Source organism: Trichoderma camerunense (assembly GCF_050948025.1).
Source record: "Trichoderma camerunense strain CBS 138272 chromosome Unknown V8C40scaffold_3, whole genome shotgun sequence".
NCBI lineage: Eukaryota > Fungi > Ascomycota > Sordariomycetes > Hypocreales > Hypocreaceae > Trichoderma > Trichoderma camerunense.
The window spans coordinates 1,518,555-1,536,925 of record NW_028145367.1 but is presented as its reverse complement, the minus strand read 5'-3'; the positions used below and the strand labels follow the sequence as shown (position 1 = coordinate 1,536,925).

The window sequence follows — 18,371 nt, the reverse complement described above, 5'->3', positions numbered from 1 at the left end:
AAGAGGCATTCTGCACTACAACGACTTGTGAATAGAAGTTGAGCTCTCTTTCTCACCGTCCACCCCTGGTCAGGAGAATCCGTTTGGAGACTGGCGTTTTGCACCGTCGTTCGATGCTACAAGTTTATACAGAGGCGGAGCTTCAGCGGGAAATTATCGTCATTTCTTGCAGTGGACCAAACCTGTTGTTAGCGAAACAGTAGCAATATTCTGCATGACCATATTTGCTTTTTTCCCTTCTTCTTTTGTCTTGTTGCCGATGGATGAGAACGCTGCAAAGTACCTCCCTTTTTTCTTGCCCTTATTTCTTTTTGCCCAATGCTATTTGAGCTGATTCCGAGCAATGCCGATGCTCCCTTAACCCCACGTGTTTGGAGCCAAACCGGGCCGTTATAGGAGGTCCGGAGCTGATACGGAGGTCGCATCGTGGTAATGTGTCGATGCCTAACTCGAGTCCCATATCCGAGTTGAGCAATTTTCTTTCCAGAGACATTGGGATTGGGATTGGGATTCAGTCGCCATATTAATATATGAAATATGCAGAAAAGGATTGAAGAGAAAAAACCACGCGATTGCTGCTGCCACAAGTACCAGGACACATCCGTCTTCAGCCAGGCGGGAGGCTTTCCGGATGACCTCTACCGAGCAGAGCCGGCAGTAGTGCCGACTAGCAGACTTTAGTACCTTGCCTGAGTAAGGATACAGATGATGAACCTTGCGGAACGTTGTGTGAGAAAAGAAAAAGAGACATGTCACCCGTGCGACTGATGACTTTGTGCCTGAACCTTTCAAGTACACGACTCCTTTTTGGCCCTTGGTGTCTTCCCGTCCATGGCCAGAGTCTAGAGCTTCCATCTCGTTGGGAGTCGAGGGATTTTTGCCTGCTTTGAGGGATTACAGCATGGGCACGCAGCCCAATGGCAGTGCCTTTGGGCAGCCAGACGCAACATGCATCGTCATGATTTGCCGCCGCCTGTGTATCGCATCTGGGCGCCGATGCATATCGTCGTGCATATATACATGTGCGAGGTACCCCTAACACGAGATGCAGTGAGAATGATAGAAACCAAAGCTCATGATAGCAGAGGGATAAAAAAAATTCTCTTCTCTTGCAGTCTGTCTGCCACACTTTTTGTCTAGTTTCTCTCTCACTTTGCCTCTTTTCCCCTCAATCCTCACTACAAGCAGCTGAAAGCGTGGTATTCTGTTGGGAACCGATTGGTACGGCGGCACAGGTAACATGTGCCAAGCTCAAAGAGAACATGAACACCACCCTCTCACACCAATTGGCCACTTAGTTAATAAGCTTGGGCCGTGAAGCCAGGCAGACAAGAAAAAGAAAAAAAAAAAGTGGCGGGGTTCATTGCTGAACTGCGGATCCCACCTCCCATTCACTGTGCAAAGTGGATGGCATTCAGAACAGGCTTTTCCTTCTCCTGGCGGCGAAAAATAGACTTGACCTGGAAGCATAGCAGCTTAGCATAGGAGAGAAACGGTCTGGCTCAGCCCCGAATGATTGGTGGTCCCCTCAACCCCCGGCCTTTGGGCTCCTGACAGCGAGGGGATTCGGCCGGGATAAGTTGCGCGGGCTCTCTGCTAGTAGGTCGATGCGAAATGCTGGTGGAGCGTCGTGGTTGTTCAGGGGAATCGACACGACACAGCACAGCAACGATGGGATCCAGAAATTACGGTCAAAAGTTGCAGCAGCAGCCATTGACCCAATAATAAAGGGGCTGCCCCGTTTCTGTTAAAGCCAGAGGTTCTGCCGTCGATCTGTGGACATAGGAATTGCTTCTTTTTTCTCTTCATCCATAATCCTGATCCAGCCGGAGAATCTGTGTAGCAAAGCCTTGGGAGCTAAAGCTGCTGTTGTGTCCTTGTACGTATTGCCTCAATCTCGATCTCGCCCCCTCAACCATCATACTTGCAAAAATAATGCCGTGAGCCTGCTGGCGGGCGTCACTGATTGACGTCAACACGACAGAATCAATCACAATCAGCACAGCACATGCAACAGCAGCGTAATTAACTGGGTCGTGCTAGATTGGCTAAACATCCTGCTTGGGGCAAAGCTCAATTCAAATCCACCCCGCCAGTCCATCATCCACCCCACCTTAAGACCTGATACCTCCCCCCTTCTCGAACCGCCAAACCAAACCAACCTCCATCTCAATCCGCCTTTTATTAAAAGCTGCGAATCGCCGCAAATCGACGCGTACGAGCTCGTCTCACAAGCAAACACTCGAGCAAACAAGACACACTCAATCACAATCACAATGGCGGGAGTCAAGAGCGCTCTGCCAACGCACCTCATGCCAAACCCTGAGGACAACGGCTTTGAGCAGCGTCACCATGGCAAGACTCGCAGTCACATGGCAAGTAGCCCCTCGTTTCCTTCGTTCTACAGTCTGTTGTTCATCACCGTCGTGACATTGGCCTTTACTTGCGATGCGAGCCCTTGCGACAAGAGAAGAGACAGCTAGCTTGCGCTTTGGCGGTATAGCTATGGGGAGCTCCCCTCAGTCTGACTTGATGACGGTACCCCTCATGGCTGTGCCTTGGTCGTGGTAATGCGCGCACCACCGCCAGCTGGCGAGGCGATATGGCCATTGAGTTTTGAAAAAAAAAGCCTTGGGAAAAACTAATGGCCGTGGGAGCGACCTGACGTTAATCTTTGTGCACTTGCCATCAGGTGATGGTATCCCTGATTGCTTGGGGGCTCGCAGAAATGGTGCCTCTAATCACTGCCAACCAAGCTCTGCCTATGTCAACAGCAGCTTCTCTTCCCCTCTTCATCTTGCCCGCTCCACGATTTGATTTTCTTTCTTTCTTTCTTTCTTCCCATGACCGAACTTTCAAAATGTCTCCCAACGAAGAGCTTTGTGAGCGCCAGCTAATCGATCATACTCAGGCCTTCGAGAACACCTCGACCAACGTCGCTGCTGCCCAGATGCGAAATGCCCTGACCAACCTCGCCGAGACCGTCGAGGACCCCAAGGAGAAGAAGGTTAGAAATAATGATATACCAACCAAGGCGTTGTGCAGCTCTGCTAACGCACTGGAATTTTTAGCTGTTCGAGACTGAGATGGACAACTTCTTTGCCCTGTTCCGACGATACCTCAACGACAAGGCCAAGGGAAATGCGGTGTACGTTTTATAACCCCCCTCCCTCTCTTACCTCGTGATACTATGCGACAAGGGTTGCTGACAATAAAGCTATAGTGACTGGGACCGCATTGCCCCTCCCGCCCAGGGACAGGTCGTCGACTACGAGGACCTTGCCAACACCGAGTCCGTCCAGTTCCTGAACAAGCTCGCCGTCCTCAAGCTCAACGGAGGTCTGGGTACTTCCATGGGTTGCGTCGGACCCAAGTCCGTCATTGAAGTCCGTGACGGCATGTCCTTCCTCGACCTGTCTGTCCGTCAGATTGAATACCTGAACCGCACCTACAGCGTCAACGTGCCCTTCATCCTGATGAACTCGTTCAACACCAACGATGACACCGCTGCCATTATCAAGAAGTACGAGGGCCACAACGTGGACATCCTCACCTTCAACCAGTCAAGATACCCCCGAATCTACAAGGACTCGCTGCTGCCCGTCCCCAAGTCATTCAACTCGTCCATCACCGAGTGGTACCCTCCCGGACACGGTGACGTTTTCGAGTCCCTGTACAACTCTGGCATCCTCGACCAGCTGTTGGAGCGCGGTATCGAGATCATCTTCTTGTCCAACGTTGACAACCTGGGCGCCGTCGTCGACCTGCGCATCCTCCAGCACATGGTTGAGACCAAGGCCGAGTACATCATGGAGTTGACCAACAAGACCAAGGCCGACGTCAAGGGTGGTACCATCATTGACTACGAGGGATCAGTCCGCCTGCTTGAAATCGCCCAGGTGCCCAAGGAGCACGTCAACGAGTTCAAGTCCATCAAGAAGTTCAAGTACTTCAACACCAACAACATCTGGCTGAACCTCAGCGCCATCAAGCGTGTCGTGGAGAACAACGAGCTGGCTATGGAGATTATCCCCAACGGCAAGACCATCCCCGGCGACAAGAAGGGCGAGTCAGACATTTCCATCCTCCAGCTCGAGACGGCTGTCGGTGCCGCCATCCGCCACTTCAACAACGCCCACGGTGTCAACGTTCCCCGTCGGCGATTCTTGCCCGTCAAGACGTGCTCCGACCTGATGCTGGTCAAGTCCGACTTGTACACCCTCAAGCACGGTCAGCTCCAGATGAGCGCCGCCCGATTCGGCGACGCCCCTCTGATCAAGCTGGGCAGCGACTTCAAGAAGGTGTCCGACTTCCAGAAGCACATTCCCTCCATCCCCAAGGTGCTGGAGCTTGACCACCTGACCATCACCGGTGCCGTCAATCTGGGCCGCGGCGTGACGCTCAAGGGCACAGTTATCATCGTGGCGACCGAGGGAAGCACCATTGACATTCCCCCGGGATCTATCCTCGAAAACGTCGTCGTTCAGGGTAGCTTGCGTCTGTTGGAGCACTAAACGCGTCATCAATCACTTTTCATTCACCCAAAAAAATACCCAGTGCTCCAAAATTTGGAATTCATCATCGTATCTATTATCTCCATTTTTCTTTATGTGCTGGCATAACGAGCGAGTTAGGGACTGGCCGAATAATGAACAATCAGCTCAACTGGTAGCTGATGGGAAAAAAAACATGTAGTGAGGCAAGGGCGGAGGGAATGTGTCAAGGACATTCATGATTGTACCGATGGCTGGGTCGGCATTGTGTAAATACAGCTATGGCCTAGTAGTAATTGATGCAATGAGATGGCATGTGCTTTTCAACGTGATATTGTGTGTCCTCCATCTATCTATAAAGAGAATAGAGGAGAGGTTGGCTCTCGCTTTAATGTTATCCATATCCAATGGAAAGGAATGGCCATGGGGGGGTGACGAGCGCTAAGCCGCCAACGGGACCGAGGGACCATGAAATGGACGTTGGCAGTGTGATTGCGAGGCGGGATCTACCTTGCAATTGCAGCCGCAGTCACTGGCATTCAGGCCAATGAGTTAAACTTGTGTGCTCCGTCATGGCGACCTCATGCTTGTGCCGATCTCCTGGCGGCACGGCAAGTTCTCCTTTCTTTTGTCCAGGGCGCAAAGAGGTGGCGTTTATTTTGAGACATGGCGTTTACGGTTTTGATTTGATGCCTTGGAATAGCCTCAACAAGATTAAATAGAATATCGGACTATGACTCGGTGGCAACCAAACTATTGCTTCATGTTGGCACTGCCGGGAGCATTTTGGACTAAGAACTCGCCTTTAGCAATAATTACTGGCGACCCACCCTATTCGGACGGGGTAAGCTGGCTAAACTACCTAGTCAGGGTGCACGCAGATAGTACTTAGATGATGTGCTAAATAGCTAGCTAAACAATGTACTTTTCTGTACCGTTTGCTGAATCGAGATAGAACTGGTATCATTCAACCCCTTTAAGTGGCTACAGCTACTGTATCGCGAAGTCGACAACGCGTTCACAGAAATCAACGACAATTCAACCCAATCGCACAAAATGCCGCTCCAACCTCCCCCAACCGACAAGCACTTTGCAACATCAGACGAGGCCTTCACAGCGCTCCAAAACCACGCGCGCAATGAAGGCTTCGCCATGGTCAAGAAGCGGCCGTCCTGCTACGAGGACGGCAAGCCGCGTCGCTATGACATTGCCTGCGTGCGCGGGAATGGCGCGTACAAACCAAAGTCGGCAGGGCTGCGAAAGTCCACGACGAAGCGCACGGGGTGCCCGTTCAAGATGAAGATTGTGCAGAGGAAGGATTCGGATGATCTTTGGGTGCCGGGGATCTTGTGCGGCGAGCATAACCACGAACCGGACCTTCCTATTGCCTTTCCGGAGCACCGGCGCGGTGCGTTGACGGATGCTCAGAAGACTATTATTAGGGCGCTGTTGCATCACTCAAATCTCTCGGCGAGGGGCATCATTGAGGTTTTGAAACATCAGTATCCTGATGTTCTTCTTACAGAGAAGGATATCTGGAATTTGCGTCGAGAATCTATCCTATTGGGGTGGCCCATTGTTAAAGAAGGTACTACTACTACGAGTACCGGAACTACGAATACAGGTACTACTACTACGAGTACCGGAACTACGAATACAGGTACTACTACTACGAGTACCGGAACTACGAATACAGGTACTACGAGTACATAGTCCGCTACTATCTATGGAGTACTAGCAGAAAAGACAAAACTTGAATCCATCCTCATCCAGAACAGCCGCCATCTGACGCAGTGGTGGAGTCGGGTAGGGGGCCAGGAGATTGCCTATCGATTACTCTTCTCCACACGGAATGTGAGACAGGAACAGGAATTCCCCTCCAAGCGAGGCCCAATGGGCATGGCCTCTTAACGCGCTTTTGGAGATTTTGCGGGGATGGCTGAGCATGAAAGAGAGACAGGGGGTTGTGCTCGGGGAAAGAGGAGAGGCACGCCGATTTGGTAAAAGAGGAAGTGGGAGAGCGATGCAAATTACTACACAATACTTCTAGTTGAGGGACAGAAAACAAGCTTGTTGTGGAACAGAAATAAAAAAGATGAGGTAATAAAAAGGGGGGGCGGAGCTGAAGGTTGTTGATGAAGCTATTGGATGAGTTAAAAGAGGGAAAAGGGGGGCCTTGTTTTTTGGTGTTATTGATATTTGGCTAGTGATGTGATTTCGGTGGGAATGAGAGCGACCTGGGCGAGCACAGCCTCGATGCATCGGCTGGGGGAGGGGGAATGACGGCTGATGGTAGAATGTCATGATTGCCTCTTCTTGATTCGTTTTGCATTGTTCTCACCAAAGGATGAAAGGGGATGGGGAGAGAAGTTAAAGCATGATGTTGTTGTTACGTATTAGGGCCGCGTAACGTGCAGATGGGGGATTCGTGTTTGCGCATTCAAAGTTCAGCTATGGGCTGCGTGCAGTGGGATGATGCCTGCTCATGGTGCTATGTTCGTGGGGAATATGGCGAACAAGTCGATGACATTTCTGCGTGAAGGTTGCGATGGAAGAGGAGCTTTGCATAAGTCTTCGTGGGTTTGGTGTTGTGGAGCGGGAGCGGGCTGTGTCGAAACTCTGACGGGACTTTAGGCAATGATGAGGAAACTTGAGACGAATGGAGAATTCACGAAAAGTTCAATCAACCAACATCACAAAGGTGCGTGAGGTGCTGTGCTCTCTTGGGAAATGTGCCGAAATGCATTGCATTGGATGGGCTGCTGATCGCGACGCGGACGCTATAAAGGCGTTTTTTTGGCTGGAGATTGCCCGTTTGGGAATGAGCCGGACAGGGGCATGAAAGGCCTGAGTGGAGTAGTACATTATTCTGCGCGAGGCGAGTTGGCTTTAGGGGAAAAGGCTAGGCAATTGGGCTTGTGATGGTTGGGAAATATATGGGATTAATGGTATGGGATGCTTCGGCTGTTGGTTGGACTGCGGTGCTTTTTGCGGGATTGCATTGGGGGGTGTTTTCCAGGTCGCAGTGGGACAAGACATGACAAGAGTGAGTTGCGAAACGGCCTGAGCGGTAGAAAGCTTGAGCTTGTCTAAAGTGAGGCGAGGAGAGAGGAGAGACAAGGAGACAGGACCGCGCGCGCGAGAGAGGGGAGCATAAAAAGAAGTTTTTCAGGCTGCATATGGCGCGGATGACGATGCTGATGGACCCGGGTCGACACGAACCTCTAAAAAACACGAAGTCGATAAAAAAAGTCTGGCGCGCTGAAGTAAATCCCGTATTTGACACAAATGTGGCAATGAGCTATCGACAAAGTGTGGCGGCCGGATTGGAGCAAAGTGGTGACGCTTCTGCTGTCGCCATTGGCCCTGGCAATTGATTTGTCCGGGTCGGCAGCTCAGAGTTTCTTTTGATGACATGGACAAAGCTCGTTTTTGGCCCACGCCGAACGAAAAGGCTCAACTCTTGCATTGGATTGCATGATTGCATGACACGAATATGGAGATGGAGAGATGGAGAGGACGAGCAGGAAGCTGTAAGCGAGGCGTAGGATTGCGGTTCCCCAAGACTCCATGGCGCCAATTTCGCTGCCTTGTGCATGCGTCTTTGTGTCTGGTGTGTGTACCTGCTACAGTGCAAGTTTTGGCAGCAGTGTTGATGTACTAAGTACATATTGATACTGCCGTCGACCTCTACTATTGACTTGCTCCAGCTCTGTGCAAGGTGCTGACTCAGGCGCTTCTTCTCTCTCTTGGCTCCAATCTCTTCACTGTTTTCTTCTCTTCTTGTTACCGTGCCGTTGCAGCCGCTCTGGCATTGACCCGGTGGAATTTGATGGCCCGGCGAGATTGGAATGACAGACAGTCCAGGAACAGTGGACACGGCGCTAGGCCAGGTTGATGTTATTTCCCGGGGGGCACAAAAGCTTGGCCTTGCGCAACGCCTGCGAGTGCCTGGAACCTCATTCAACTCCATTGAGTGGAAGCCCGCGATTCAATCTTACTCGTCGAGCCGCTGGGGGCCTGCTAGTCTACAGGTGGTCTGGTGGCTGCCCATCCATACAGGTTCCAAGATTGCTGCTCAAGCTGCTAAAGCTCACTGCCCGCTAGTGGGTGGCGCTGGGCGGGCTGAAGGGCTGGCCAGGGGTTCCTGGGCGGTGCTGATAGGCCCACTCTTGCAAAGCACTGCAGCAAGTGACGTGAAAAACTCCAGCGCGAAGCTTCAAGGTCTGATGCAGCACGCTAATCCAAGCACAACCTTGGAAACCCCCCAGGCAGGCCGTGATGGGCGATTTGGGACTGATCGCTAACACCACGGCGGCTGCGCTCGGCCCCCTCCAATTCCCGCGCCCCCTGCTCGAGACGAGATGCTGGGAATGGAGCCTCCTGGGGGGCTCTTTTTGTCCAATTCCAGGCCGCCTGCCTCGCTCCACTCCTGGCGTTGTCTGCTTCAGACTTAATTACCCGTTGCCGTCCTGCTCCGGCTGCTTTGCTCTTTTTTTCTTGATTCTGCTTTCTTTGCTCGCCATCTTTGCCTGATCACTCGCTTTCTAGGCCCTTGTTTCATTTGAATGTAAGTTTTCTCCATCTTTTTATCGAGTTTCCTGTTGCGGTGTTGTGTGTTCGTGTATAGTTGCTGTCTTTGGTTGGAGATGGAGACAAGAAAAGGCGATCGATTCCTCGTATTCACACGAGATCGATCGCCTGCGCGCAGCTACCCCTGCCCTTTTCCTTTTTTCCTTCCTCTTCCTGTCTATGCTATTCAATTGTGTCCATCGTGGTCGAGCCAGCAACTCCGCAATGATATAATCCACTCTGGTGGGCTCGCTCTACAGCGTTTGCAGCTGAGCTTGTATCAATGGCTTGCCAGCTGAATGGTGAAGAGGCAGTGGCAATGGTTTGAGGACAGTTGAAACAGTTCGGCGGCTGTCTGTCGGACGGAATGCGCGTCTGCCAGCTGTAAACGGCTCAGTCCTTGCCTCCTGTTGTTTCATCGTCCTCATTCCTATGCTTTCCTTCCGAAACTTGGTTTCCTCCTCAACCAACATACCAGTCACATCATACTCGATCGACGTAACAAGAAAACTGACCATCTCTTCTTCCTATCAGTCAAACGCTTCTTCTCGTCTCTCGTTCAGAATTTATTTCGCGTCCTTCAAACAACTCAAAATGAAGTACTCTGTCGCTGCCATCTCGGCCTTTGCTGCCGTCGCTCTCGCCAAGCCCGAGTTCCTCAACTCTGCCTTCCAGGTCCAGGAGGGCAAGCCCTTTACCCTCGAGTACTCTGGCTGCTCTTCTGGCTGCGAGATTGTTCTCCAGACTGGTGCTAGCACCAACCTGAAGGATGTCAAGACTCTAGCTTGTGAGTTGTCTCCCCCATTGAACAGGTTGTTTCCAAACAAATTGCTAACCAACTGTGCGACAGCTTCTGCCACTGGTTCCTCCACCACCATCACCCTGGAGGACATCCCCTCTGGCATCTACAGCTTCAAGATCACCGACAAGAGCGGCGAGAGCAACTACAGCCAGCAGTTCTCCTACCAGGGTAGCGGCAAGGCCGTCTCCAGCGCCTCATCTGCCACCAGCGCTGCTGAGTCCAACACGGCTGCTCCCACCTCCGAGACCACCACCGCTGAGCCCACCAGCACCAAGGCTTCCTCCACCAAGGAGCACTCCTCTACCACGCTGGTCAAGTCAACCACTGCTCACTCCACCACCGAGGAGGCCTCGAGCACCACCGCTCACTCTTCCATCCCCCCCAAGCACAACTCCACCACGGTTGCTCCCACACACGCGGCTACAACCACCACTGGTACGTATCTTTTGACTTTTTCAACAAAACTTGTTGTTTGCCTCGTACAAAGCTCGCTAACCGATGTCTCTTTTTGGTTACAGGAAGACAAACCACTGCTGCTTCTACTTCCTCAAACCCCGCCATTACCACCGTTCCTCCCGGAAGCGCCGCTGGCCGCCTCTCTTCTCCCCTCGCCCTCGTTGCCGGCGTTGCCCTCGCCATTGCCTTCTTCTCTTAATTTTGTGGATAGGAGGCATGGGGGGAGCGGGAGTCCCCTCCTTATTTTTTGCGCATTAAGGATTTTTTCTCTGGTACACGGTTAAATTTAATGTCTTGAGGCAAGATTACGTTGTTGTGTTGCTTTTTTCTTCATACAGCAGGGCAGGTTGTTAGGAAATGGATGGAAGAAGGGGAGGGTGACGTATTCCCGGCGTCTGTCAACTTTTCTTATGCATTGACGATTGCATGGAATACTACCTACTCTTCTTTTGACGATAATGTCAGCCCCTGCATGTACTCTAGTGGTATACTAATGCATTATATCCCCCGTTTTTTCTTTACTTCTTCTTCTTTAACTTGGGGGATCTACAAGATGATGTCCTATTTTGATGCCTTGTGCAAACGTGATTTGTCTGTTGATCTATGTACGTTTTGGTGTGTGACTGGGGCGGGCTGGGATCTCGCCGTTTCTCGTTGGATAAGATTGATACCGTCGCACACGGATTGACAGGCGGATCGATGCAGGAACTCGCTGATTGTAACGGTCTGATATCATAAGCTGACGCAAGGGGCCGTTTTCTTTTACCCGTGTTCGGAGCGAAAATCGGGAGCATACGAGTAAGCAGGCTACGTACACGTGGTAAGACGTTTGTCGCTTCGTGTAATTCTAGCAGAGTTTGGAGATACGAAAGCTTGTTCCTAGATATCAGCTTTTGTGATGTCCACTTGGCGCAAATCTATCAGGGGAAAGAAAGTCTTCGTAAAGATTGAGGTGCGGGCAACTTAAACTCTATATACTGGATTCGCCTAAATCTAGCCCTAGAGGTTGTCTGCCATGGTGGTCTCTTAGCTTCAATGCGCCAATTGATGTGAGATCCCCCTGCAAAGGGGCTGTGCCTCATCATCATTTCTGCCAAGGTAGCACGTAGCCGTTGATTGTGATTCCGTTGATTGTGATTGAGCATGCACTCAATCCTATCGTCACACTCTGTCAATTTCCTCAACATCTGTGGCTGCATGAATGTATTGGCTGGCTTGAGAGTACATGCGGGTTGGGCAGAAATATCCGCCTTGCGATAGGGTAGATGGACATTGCAACGGCACGAGATTCGGTGTGTGTCACCGGCGCCTCTGCGCCCAAAGGATGGAAGCCCCAATTGTTTCATAAGGTCACAACGGATTAAGATTGAATTGCATGCAGCTTGAGCACATATAAGAGAGTTCATTTCCTGGTGTGCCACTTGGCACATGCACATCTGCATTTAGCTATAAGAGTAGTGATGCCCAACGTATTACAAAGTATAACCGAACATTTTTCCGCAATTAAGATAGCAGATATAACTTGAGAGGTAATCCAAAACATGCCACCATTGCGTATAATCAGTCATCCTCCCATATACTACACTTAAGAATCCTTTTTTTTTCTTTCTTTTTCTTTTCCTCTCGTCTAGCCATGAGTCGGCGTCCATCGGTGTTCAAAGGGGCAACTCGGCCATGACTAGACTAGCTTGAGGGCCGAGGCAGGGGAAAAGCTTGAATACATGTGGATCAAGAGAGAAAGAGACGGCGGTCAGGACGGACAGCATCGGACCGGTGGTCCGAGTATTCTTCCATTTTTTCTTTCTATCCCTGAGTGGTGGTTGATTTTCCTTCTCTTTGTGTTCTTTAATGTTTTCCGTCCTGGAGTGGGCGTATGCGTGTCTCAGCTCTCTCTTGCGAGACAGCTGAGACGCTACTGTCCCTTGCTCCGGATTTTATATGAGACAGTGTCGGCACAGGCACGTGCCTTTGAGTTGGGATTGTAACGACTGTCGTTGACGACAATTGTTGGCAATGGTGTCGTCTTCAGGTATGCTTGTCGTGCAATCCGATTGCTTGTCTGAGTAATTACTTACTCTTTACCCAGGCTATTGAGTTTGTCCTGAGCCCAGGCCCCCCCCCATGTGAGAGACTTCATGTTCGACGTATGGGTCGTTGGCTGTGCCGTACGCAGCATCGCCAGTCTTGGAGTCGGGAGTGCCCGTGCTACAGTCACTCACACCGTCTGCATTGGCATACCTGGTAGAGGCCTTGCCAGCATCACCGATAGTGTGACCCATAGCGGCCAAACCAGCCCGGAGTGCTTGGGCCTTTGGCCCCGAGGGTTCATCATGGGCACCACCGTTGGCATCGCTGACGCCTCCGCTGCCAACGACACCATCGGTGTCGGTGGTGTGTGTACTCTGGCTGTGGCCAGCATCGGTGGATGGTCCGCCTTTGTTTTGGACGTCCTCCCGCCCGGGCTGCGAGAGAGAGGGCAGCGCAGGATTGTCGACGACGTTGGTCACGCTTTTGAATGGTTCGCGGAATGCACCTGCAGAGAGGTCGATGTCTTCGGAGAACGACATGTTGCTAATCAAGGTGTGACTTGAGCGTCACGGCTTTTAAACGGGAGCGAGCGTGGATAAAGGAAGGAACGAATTGTGCGTTGCAAAAGGAGTGTCGAGTGCCTGGAAAGATGATGGTCAGGGGGAAGTGTGAACTCGGAGAAGAGGGGAGGAAGAGGAAGAATTTATACCCCAAAGTCCGCGTATTTGGCGACTTAAGGCGTCCAAAAAGCATGGGGCAGGACCAAGCAAGAGCGAACTCAGTGCGAAAAGAGACGAGAGTTGACGAACGAATGAGAAGTGGAAGTCCGCCGATGACCCCGTCAACCTTGAAGTGGCGCTCTGTGCCTGGGAGCTCGCCTGGGAGCTTGCCTCGGATCGTGCCTTGCCTTGTCTTTCCTCTCCGCCCAAAGCACTGCCCCTGGTTGTCGATTGGAGCTTTGCCGGAATTGGAAGAGATTCCCTTTGCGAATGGGCTATGGTGCGGCGTTGTCCCAGGCAAAACGGGTTGCCGACTACCAGCGCGCAGCTGCGAGAATCACCAGATGCAGAAAAGAGAAATCTACGGCCTGCCAGATGACGCGAATACGGAACGCGTTACGGAGTACTGTACTGCGCTAACTCGGTGCGTGTGCTGGTTTGTCACTGGTACATTTGGGGCGGCCCAAAAACAGACCCAAGTGAGGGTAGCCAAGGTACTGTTGCATTGAGAAGGAGCTTGCCTGGGGTGAGAGGGGGCCTATACCACTCCAACAACTGGGCTCTACCGACAGGGCTAATAATTGCCGTCCAGTCTCAGAAAGGTCCATCTTTGTGATGTTCAAATCTTGCCGGGAATGCGTTGTCACGGTGGCTATGTACCTTGGGTGGCCTGGTGCCTGGTTCCCCTTTCCCGCCATGTGTCTGTCGGCTGTGCTGGAAACTCGAGCTGTGGGCGAAATATTTTGCCAAGCCGGCCCCTTGGCTCATGTGATGGATGGGCTGCCCTGGACGATCATGAAGGCGCTGGATCTTCATCGCTGTGGCTTGCTGTCCCGTGCCTGCACGAATATGTGCCTTGAGGGTGCGCCTTCATGCGGCTTGCAGCTGTGAGCGCCCTCTTGCTGTGTGGCCCCCTTAACACTGCCCTGGAAGACACTGCATTGGATGAAACAGCTTGAGGGCATCCTCAGGAACACGCAACTCCATTTCGCCTTGCTCAGACAGACCGGGTGCTGGTTCTCACTTCTCGGTGGCTGAACTTACGGTCAGGCTGGAGTGATGCGTTTTCAGGCAACCTTTTTTTTTTGAGAGCGATTCAACTCAGCACATGAATCCATTGATGCCAGTTTCGCCACCGCCTGGGATCATTGCAGCTTACAGAAAATTAAGGGCACATGCAGCAGTTGCAGTAAGGCTGCTATGAGCAATGAGACTAAGGTAGCTTGAGGCGGCCAGCATGTACTAATTGCCTTGCGGTATTACGCATCTGCCCCGGAATAGGCTATGGCCGATGGTGGTTTGCGTTTTAAACACCCAAAGGCATTGATTCTGGCTGCTTGGCTGATGGGTGTCTGCAATATTAATTACGCGGAGGTGTGCTTTCAGCTGGGCAGGCTTTTCTTTCACCGCAACGTACTGCAGCGCCTCGTTCCCTGACCGAAACAGTGTTACACCCAAACCTGGGAGCTTACGACAGACGTGATGGCTCGCTCGTCTCGTCTTGAGTAGCCCACAGGCATTTTGATTCTAAACTTTCCAATTGGATCCTGCAGTTGCGTAGCGTGCTCGTTCCGACTAGCGATGACCCAAGGGTGCGAGTGCAGGTACAAGATTGATGCATCCGCGGCCCGGTGTACGTCGTGCGCGAACCAGTTTTTGGATAAGGCACTAATAGTAGGTGCTAAGGCACCTCTGCTATACTCGTGCGTGAGGGACACTTCTTGATGCAACCCCTGGATGGGGTGAAGAGAAAGATGCCGTGTGGCTGTCGAGAGAAAATGTGATAGATCTGTTGCGCCATGTCTCGCTCGCCCATGTAGCCGCCTCCCGCTGAGTATTACAGCTGTCAATTTCCTTCCTGTCAATTTCCTTCCCTCCTCATGTGCTCCGTATGTGTGCAGGAACAAGGCACTTGTCTGCTGCATGAACAGGTTTGGAGCATTAAACCTGCTGTACTCTGCAGCCTGCCAAGCTTATTCTGAGCCGACTGGCCGAGAGAGCCCCGCTGGCAATCGCACCTCATTAGGCACGCATGTATTGGTGACACTCAGGTAGGATACCCGACTGGTTCTTGTTCCTGGATTTACCCACGTCTAGAATAATCCAGGCCCAATCGGCGCTCGCTGATATGCAATCAAATGGTCTGGACTTTGCTCTGATGATGACTGACGTTGATCTGGAACCCTCATTGGCAGATGAAGTACACGACGCCAGTGGTTGAGGGAGGGGCAGCAGGCTACTGCCGACTGGAGCGTGTTTCATGGAGGGTTGCCAGCATGTTTACTCCGTAGATACGGGTACCAGGGCATTGAATCTGAAGACCCGACAGGCTGCTTCTTCGGGGACTTGGAGAGCGCAAGCAGGGAGGGTTGGAGGGCTAAGGGCCTAGGCGCAGATCTCTGTCCAAGGAACATGCCAGCCCGGGAGTCCCCAATACGGGAGTCGATTGGCCAGAGTCTTGAGGTGTTACAGGCTTGTTCCTTGTTGAGACCACCCGAAGCAGCCCTGACAGCTTCGAGAACACTTCTTTCTAGCGCGATAGGAGTCTCTGGTCTGATTCGCTCATCGTCTATTTGGTGCTAGGTAGGCAAATTAACCATAGCTGTCTGTCTTACACGGCCGAGGCCCGGGCCTCGTAATTGTGTCAGAGTCCGAGACGCGAGGGGCGCCTCACTCGTTAGCGATCTAGACTTCACCTGAGCGGACAAAAAGCATTCATCCAAGACAAGTGGCCTTGGCATGCGAAGAAGCATGGGACGATCATCTTTTCGACTAGCCACTTTTTCCTCTAGGCCTTCAATCTGACAGCTCAACTGAGTACTTCGCGCCTCGTATCTCCGCTAATTTTCTGCATGTCTCTCCCTCCTATTTCCCGCTGTGTCTCAGGTACTCGTGACTCAATTTTCCAAGGCTGCCAGAGCTTGGTCCAGAGTATTACCCGTCAGTCTATTGGCTTGGTGGTCAGCATTGCTTCGTGTAAAGTAGGTGAGTTGTGATGAGTTGAGTACCCACCTCTCAAACACATCTTTGTACTTCTGCGCTGTCTCCTGGACGACGGACTCGGGGAGCTCGACCTAGAACCCATCTGTCAGCCATCGCGCAGGTCACATGTTGGTAACACGAGTCAGGGGGGTTGGATTCTGGACCCTCCCCCTCATATTCTCATCGGATTGTTTTCTCCCATGCTGAGATCGGGGAATAGGAGCTAGCCAAGGGGGACAGGGGCAGCCCTGCGATATGACTTACATTGGGTTTGCCCTTGAGCCCATTGCTGGTTAGGTAGTCGCGGACAAACTGCTTGTCGTACGAAGGGGCTTCGGTGCCGGCTTTCCACTCGGTGGCGTCCCAGAATCTTGAGCTGTCACTGGTTTGGGAGTCAGTAGGCGTCTTTGTTTTAAAATTTGGAGTGCGCTTTGGGTCTTGCGCGCGATGGCACTTGACATGATCTTGATCTCCCAGGAGCTCTCCGATCATTCCGGTAAGGCATGGGGTGGGCGATTGGCTGATCGACTTACGGGGTCAAGACTTCGTCGACCTGTGATGAAACATTAGTCCATGACTATTTTTGGGATTCAATCAGAGGCAGCCTGGCTGGACTTGAGGTACCCGCTGCCGACATGTGATGGGAAAGGTTGCCTTACCAGGACGACTTCATCGGTAGCCTCGTCAAGGGCAAATTCGCTGTATGGAGCTATTAGCTGACAGTCCAGCAGGCAGCAAGGCGAGAAATTATGAGAAATCAGGTTTCAGGGCATGTATGCAGAGAGCGGCAATCCCAAGGTGACCGGTCAGTCGCACAAGTCTATCCCTCAGAAACAAGGGGACCCGCAACAGAAGGATTCATGGCTGCATGAGAAGTGGCAAGGGGAGACCGGAGCGAGATGAGAGCAACTCACAACTTGGTGTCGGCGACAATGATCCCGCGCTCACGGGCATAGGCGGCGGCGGCGCTGTACACCGATAGACTGAGCTCCTCGATGCGGGCGGCATACTTCTCGCCTACGATTTCGACGGCCTGCTGGGGAGAGATATTCTCATCTTTCTCGCCTGCAGGGGCCTTTGTGGAGGGGGTGTACTATTTGTTGGTTGTCAGTTTTTTGAGTCCTTGCTTAGCTGAAGGGTGAAGCCAAGGAAGCGGTGGCTGTTGTGATTTGTGATAACAATAGACTGGCAAGTAGAGAAAACTATTGGACAAGGAGAGCCGTAACTTACGATGGGTCCGTTGGGGAAAGCACCGCATTTCTGTAACCCAGCAGGCTGAGGAATGCCGTGGACGGTACCATGGGCGACGCTGAGCAAGGATTGTTAGCATCTCGATCAAAGAGAGCCAGGGGGTGACCGGTGACCGGTGGCGATGGCATGATGGCTGAATGCCGAAGGTTGTGTGCTGGCCAGCAGAGCTAAATGGGTGAGGTGAGATGAGGCGAGATGAGGAGGACGTACTATTCGTTCCAAGCGCTGCCGGTGATGTAGCCTCTCACAATAGCTTCCTAGAACGTCGAAACAAGAATCAGCGGTCTGCGGTTCCGTCGATAAAAATAGAGCATCTCATGTCAAGAGAATGTCACTGGCAAACTTACAATGGGAAACACCTTGAGCCGGCGGCACACCATGGTTCGACCACGGAGCAGGCCACGCTCTTCCGGCGTCAAGGGAGCTGAGCTCGGCGCCGACAGGGATAGCAGGTGGTGTTTCAGGCCGGGCACTCTCTTCTCGAGCACGGAGAACCAATGGGCGGAAATCTGGGTCAATATGAGGCCCTTGCCGGGGACGCCATTGGAGAGGACGACGTCGTAGGCCGAGATGCGATCGGTGGCAGTGAAGAGCAGGGACTTGTCGTCGAGGCCGAAGAGGTCGCGGACCTTGCCTGTGGAGAGCTTCTCCAGGGACTGCAGGGAGATGGAGGTGATGGCTTCGGAGGACGACATGGTGGGCTTTCTTTTTTGTGATCCTACCCTGATGTTGATGCCCGTTTATTGATCTTTTTCTGAGGCTTTGTTTATATCCAAAAGGTTGCGTGTAGTTGATGAGTGGATAGGTGAGTGACTAAGATCTAAGTTCAACACTGATGAAATTTTGCATGTGGGGGCCGTGATCTACTAGCCCGCCGATTTGTGGCGTTTGTCCCGAACAAAATACGCTCACTCGGTTCGCCGTCTGTAGGCGAGAGCTATTTTTGGGCGGCTGAATCTTATTCGCAGGGCGCAGAAAGGTAGATGAAAGGGAAAAGATTTAGGACCACAAATGTGTAAGTTGGATAGCGATAACATGAAATGTAACACAACAGAGATGAGCTTCCAT

General features: G+C 52.0%; 5 protein-coding genes across 5 annotated transcripts; 3 read left to right on the top strand and 2 right to left on the bottom strand.

Moving 5' to 3' along the window:
* The first annotated feature begins 2,125 nt into the window (after positions 1 to 2,125).
* On the top strand, positions 2,126 to 4,896 carry V8C40DRAFT_145718 (UTP glucose-1-phosphate uridylyltransferase). The gene is made up of 6 exons (XM_083211243.1): positions 2,126 to 2,375; positions 2,912 to 3,007; positions 3,072 to 3,148; positions 3,224 to 4,044; positions 4,114 to 4,583; positions 4,635 to 4,896. The coding sequence occupies exons 1-5, from the start codon at positions 2,277 to 2,279 to the stop codon at positions 4,512 to 4,514; spliced, it is 1,494 nt and encodes a 497-aa protein (XP_083077160.1). The 5' UTR covers positions 2,126 to 2,276; the 3' UTR covers positions 4,515 to 4,583; positions 4,635 to 4,896.
* Positions 4,897 to 5,549: 653 nt separating this feature from the next.
* On the top strand, positions 5,550 to 6,974 carry V8C40DRAFT_284458 (uncharacterized protein; the record flags this gene model as incomplete). Its single annotated transcript, XM_083222154.1, has 2 exons — positions 5,550 to 6,081; positions 6,232 to 6,974. The coding sequence occupies 2 exons, from the start codon at positions 5,550 to 5,552 to the stop codon at positions 6,402 to 6,404; spliced, it is 705 nt and encodes a 234-aa protein (XP_083077159.1). The 3' UTR covers positions 6,405 to 6,974.
* A 1,997-nt stretch (positions 6,975 to 8,971) lies between these two features.
* Positions 8,972 to 10,844, top strand: V8C40DRAFT_236008 (uncharacterized protein). The gene is made up of 4 exons (XM_083213960.1): positions 8,972 to 9,063; positions 9,600 to 9,852; positions 9,916 to 10,302; positions 10,386 to 10,844. The coding sequence occupies exons 2-4, from the start codon at positions 9,660 to 9,662 to the stop codon at positions 10,520 to 10,522; spliced, it is 717 nt and encodes a 238-aa protein (XP_083077158.1). The 5' UTR covers positions 8,972 to 9,063; positions 9,600 to 9,659; the 3' UTR covers positions 10,523 to 10,844.
* A 1,243-nt stretch (positions 10,845 to 12,087) lies between these two features.
* Positions 12,088 to 13,214, bottom strand: V8C40DRAFT_145584 (uncharacterized protein). Its single transcript, XM_083211242.1, has 2 exons — positions 13,059 to 13,214; positions 12,088 to 13,006 (listed from the first exon to the last, which is right to left on the bottom strand). Exon 2 carries the CDS (start codon positions 12,888 to 12,890, stop codon positions 12,411 to 12,413), a length of 480 nt encoding a protein of 159 aa, XP_083077157.1. The 5' UTR covers positions 12,891 to 13,006; positions 13,059 to 13,214; the 3' UTR covers positions 12,088 to 12,410.
* A 2,596-nt stretch (positions 13,215 to 15,810) lies between these two features.
* Positions 15,811 to 18,156, bottom strand: V8C40DRAFT_145298 (phosphoribosylaminoimidazolesuccinocarboxamide synthase). Its single transcript, XM_083211240.1, has 9 exons — positions 17,651 to 18,156; positions 17,514 to 17,560; positions 17,283 to 17,361; positions 16,967 to 17,145; positions 16,712 to 16,751; positions 16,586 to 16,605; positions 16,317 to 16,434; positions 16,083 to 16,144; positions 15,811 to 16,016 (listed from the first exon to the last, which is right to left on the bottom strand). The coding sequence occupies exons 1-9, from the start codon at positions 17,996 to 17,998 to the stop codon at positions 15,968 to 15,970; spliced, it is 942 nt and encodes a 313-aa protein (XP_083077156.1). The 5' UTR covers positions 17,999 to 18,156; the 3' UTR covers positions 15,811 to 15,967.
* Positions 18,157 to 18,371: the final 215 nt, after the last annotated feature.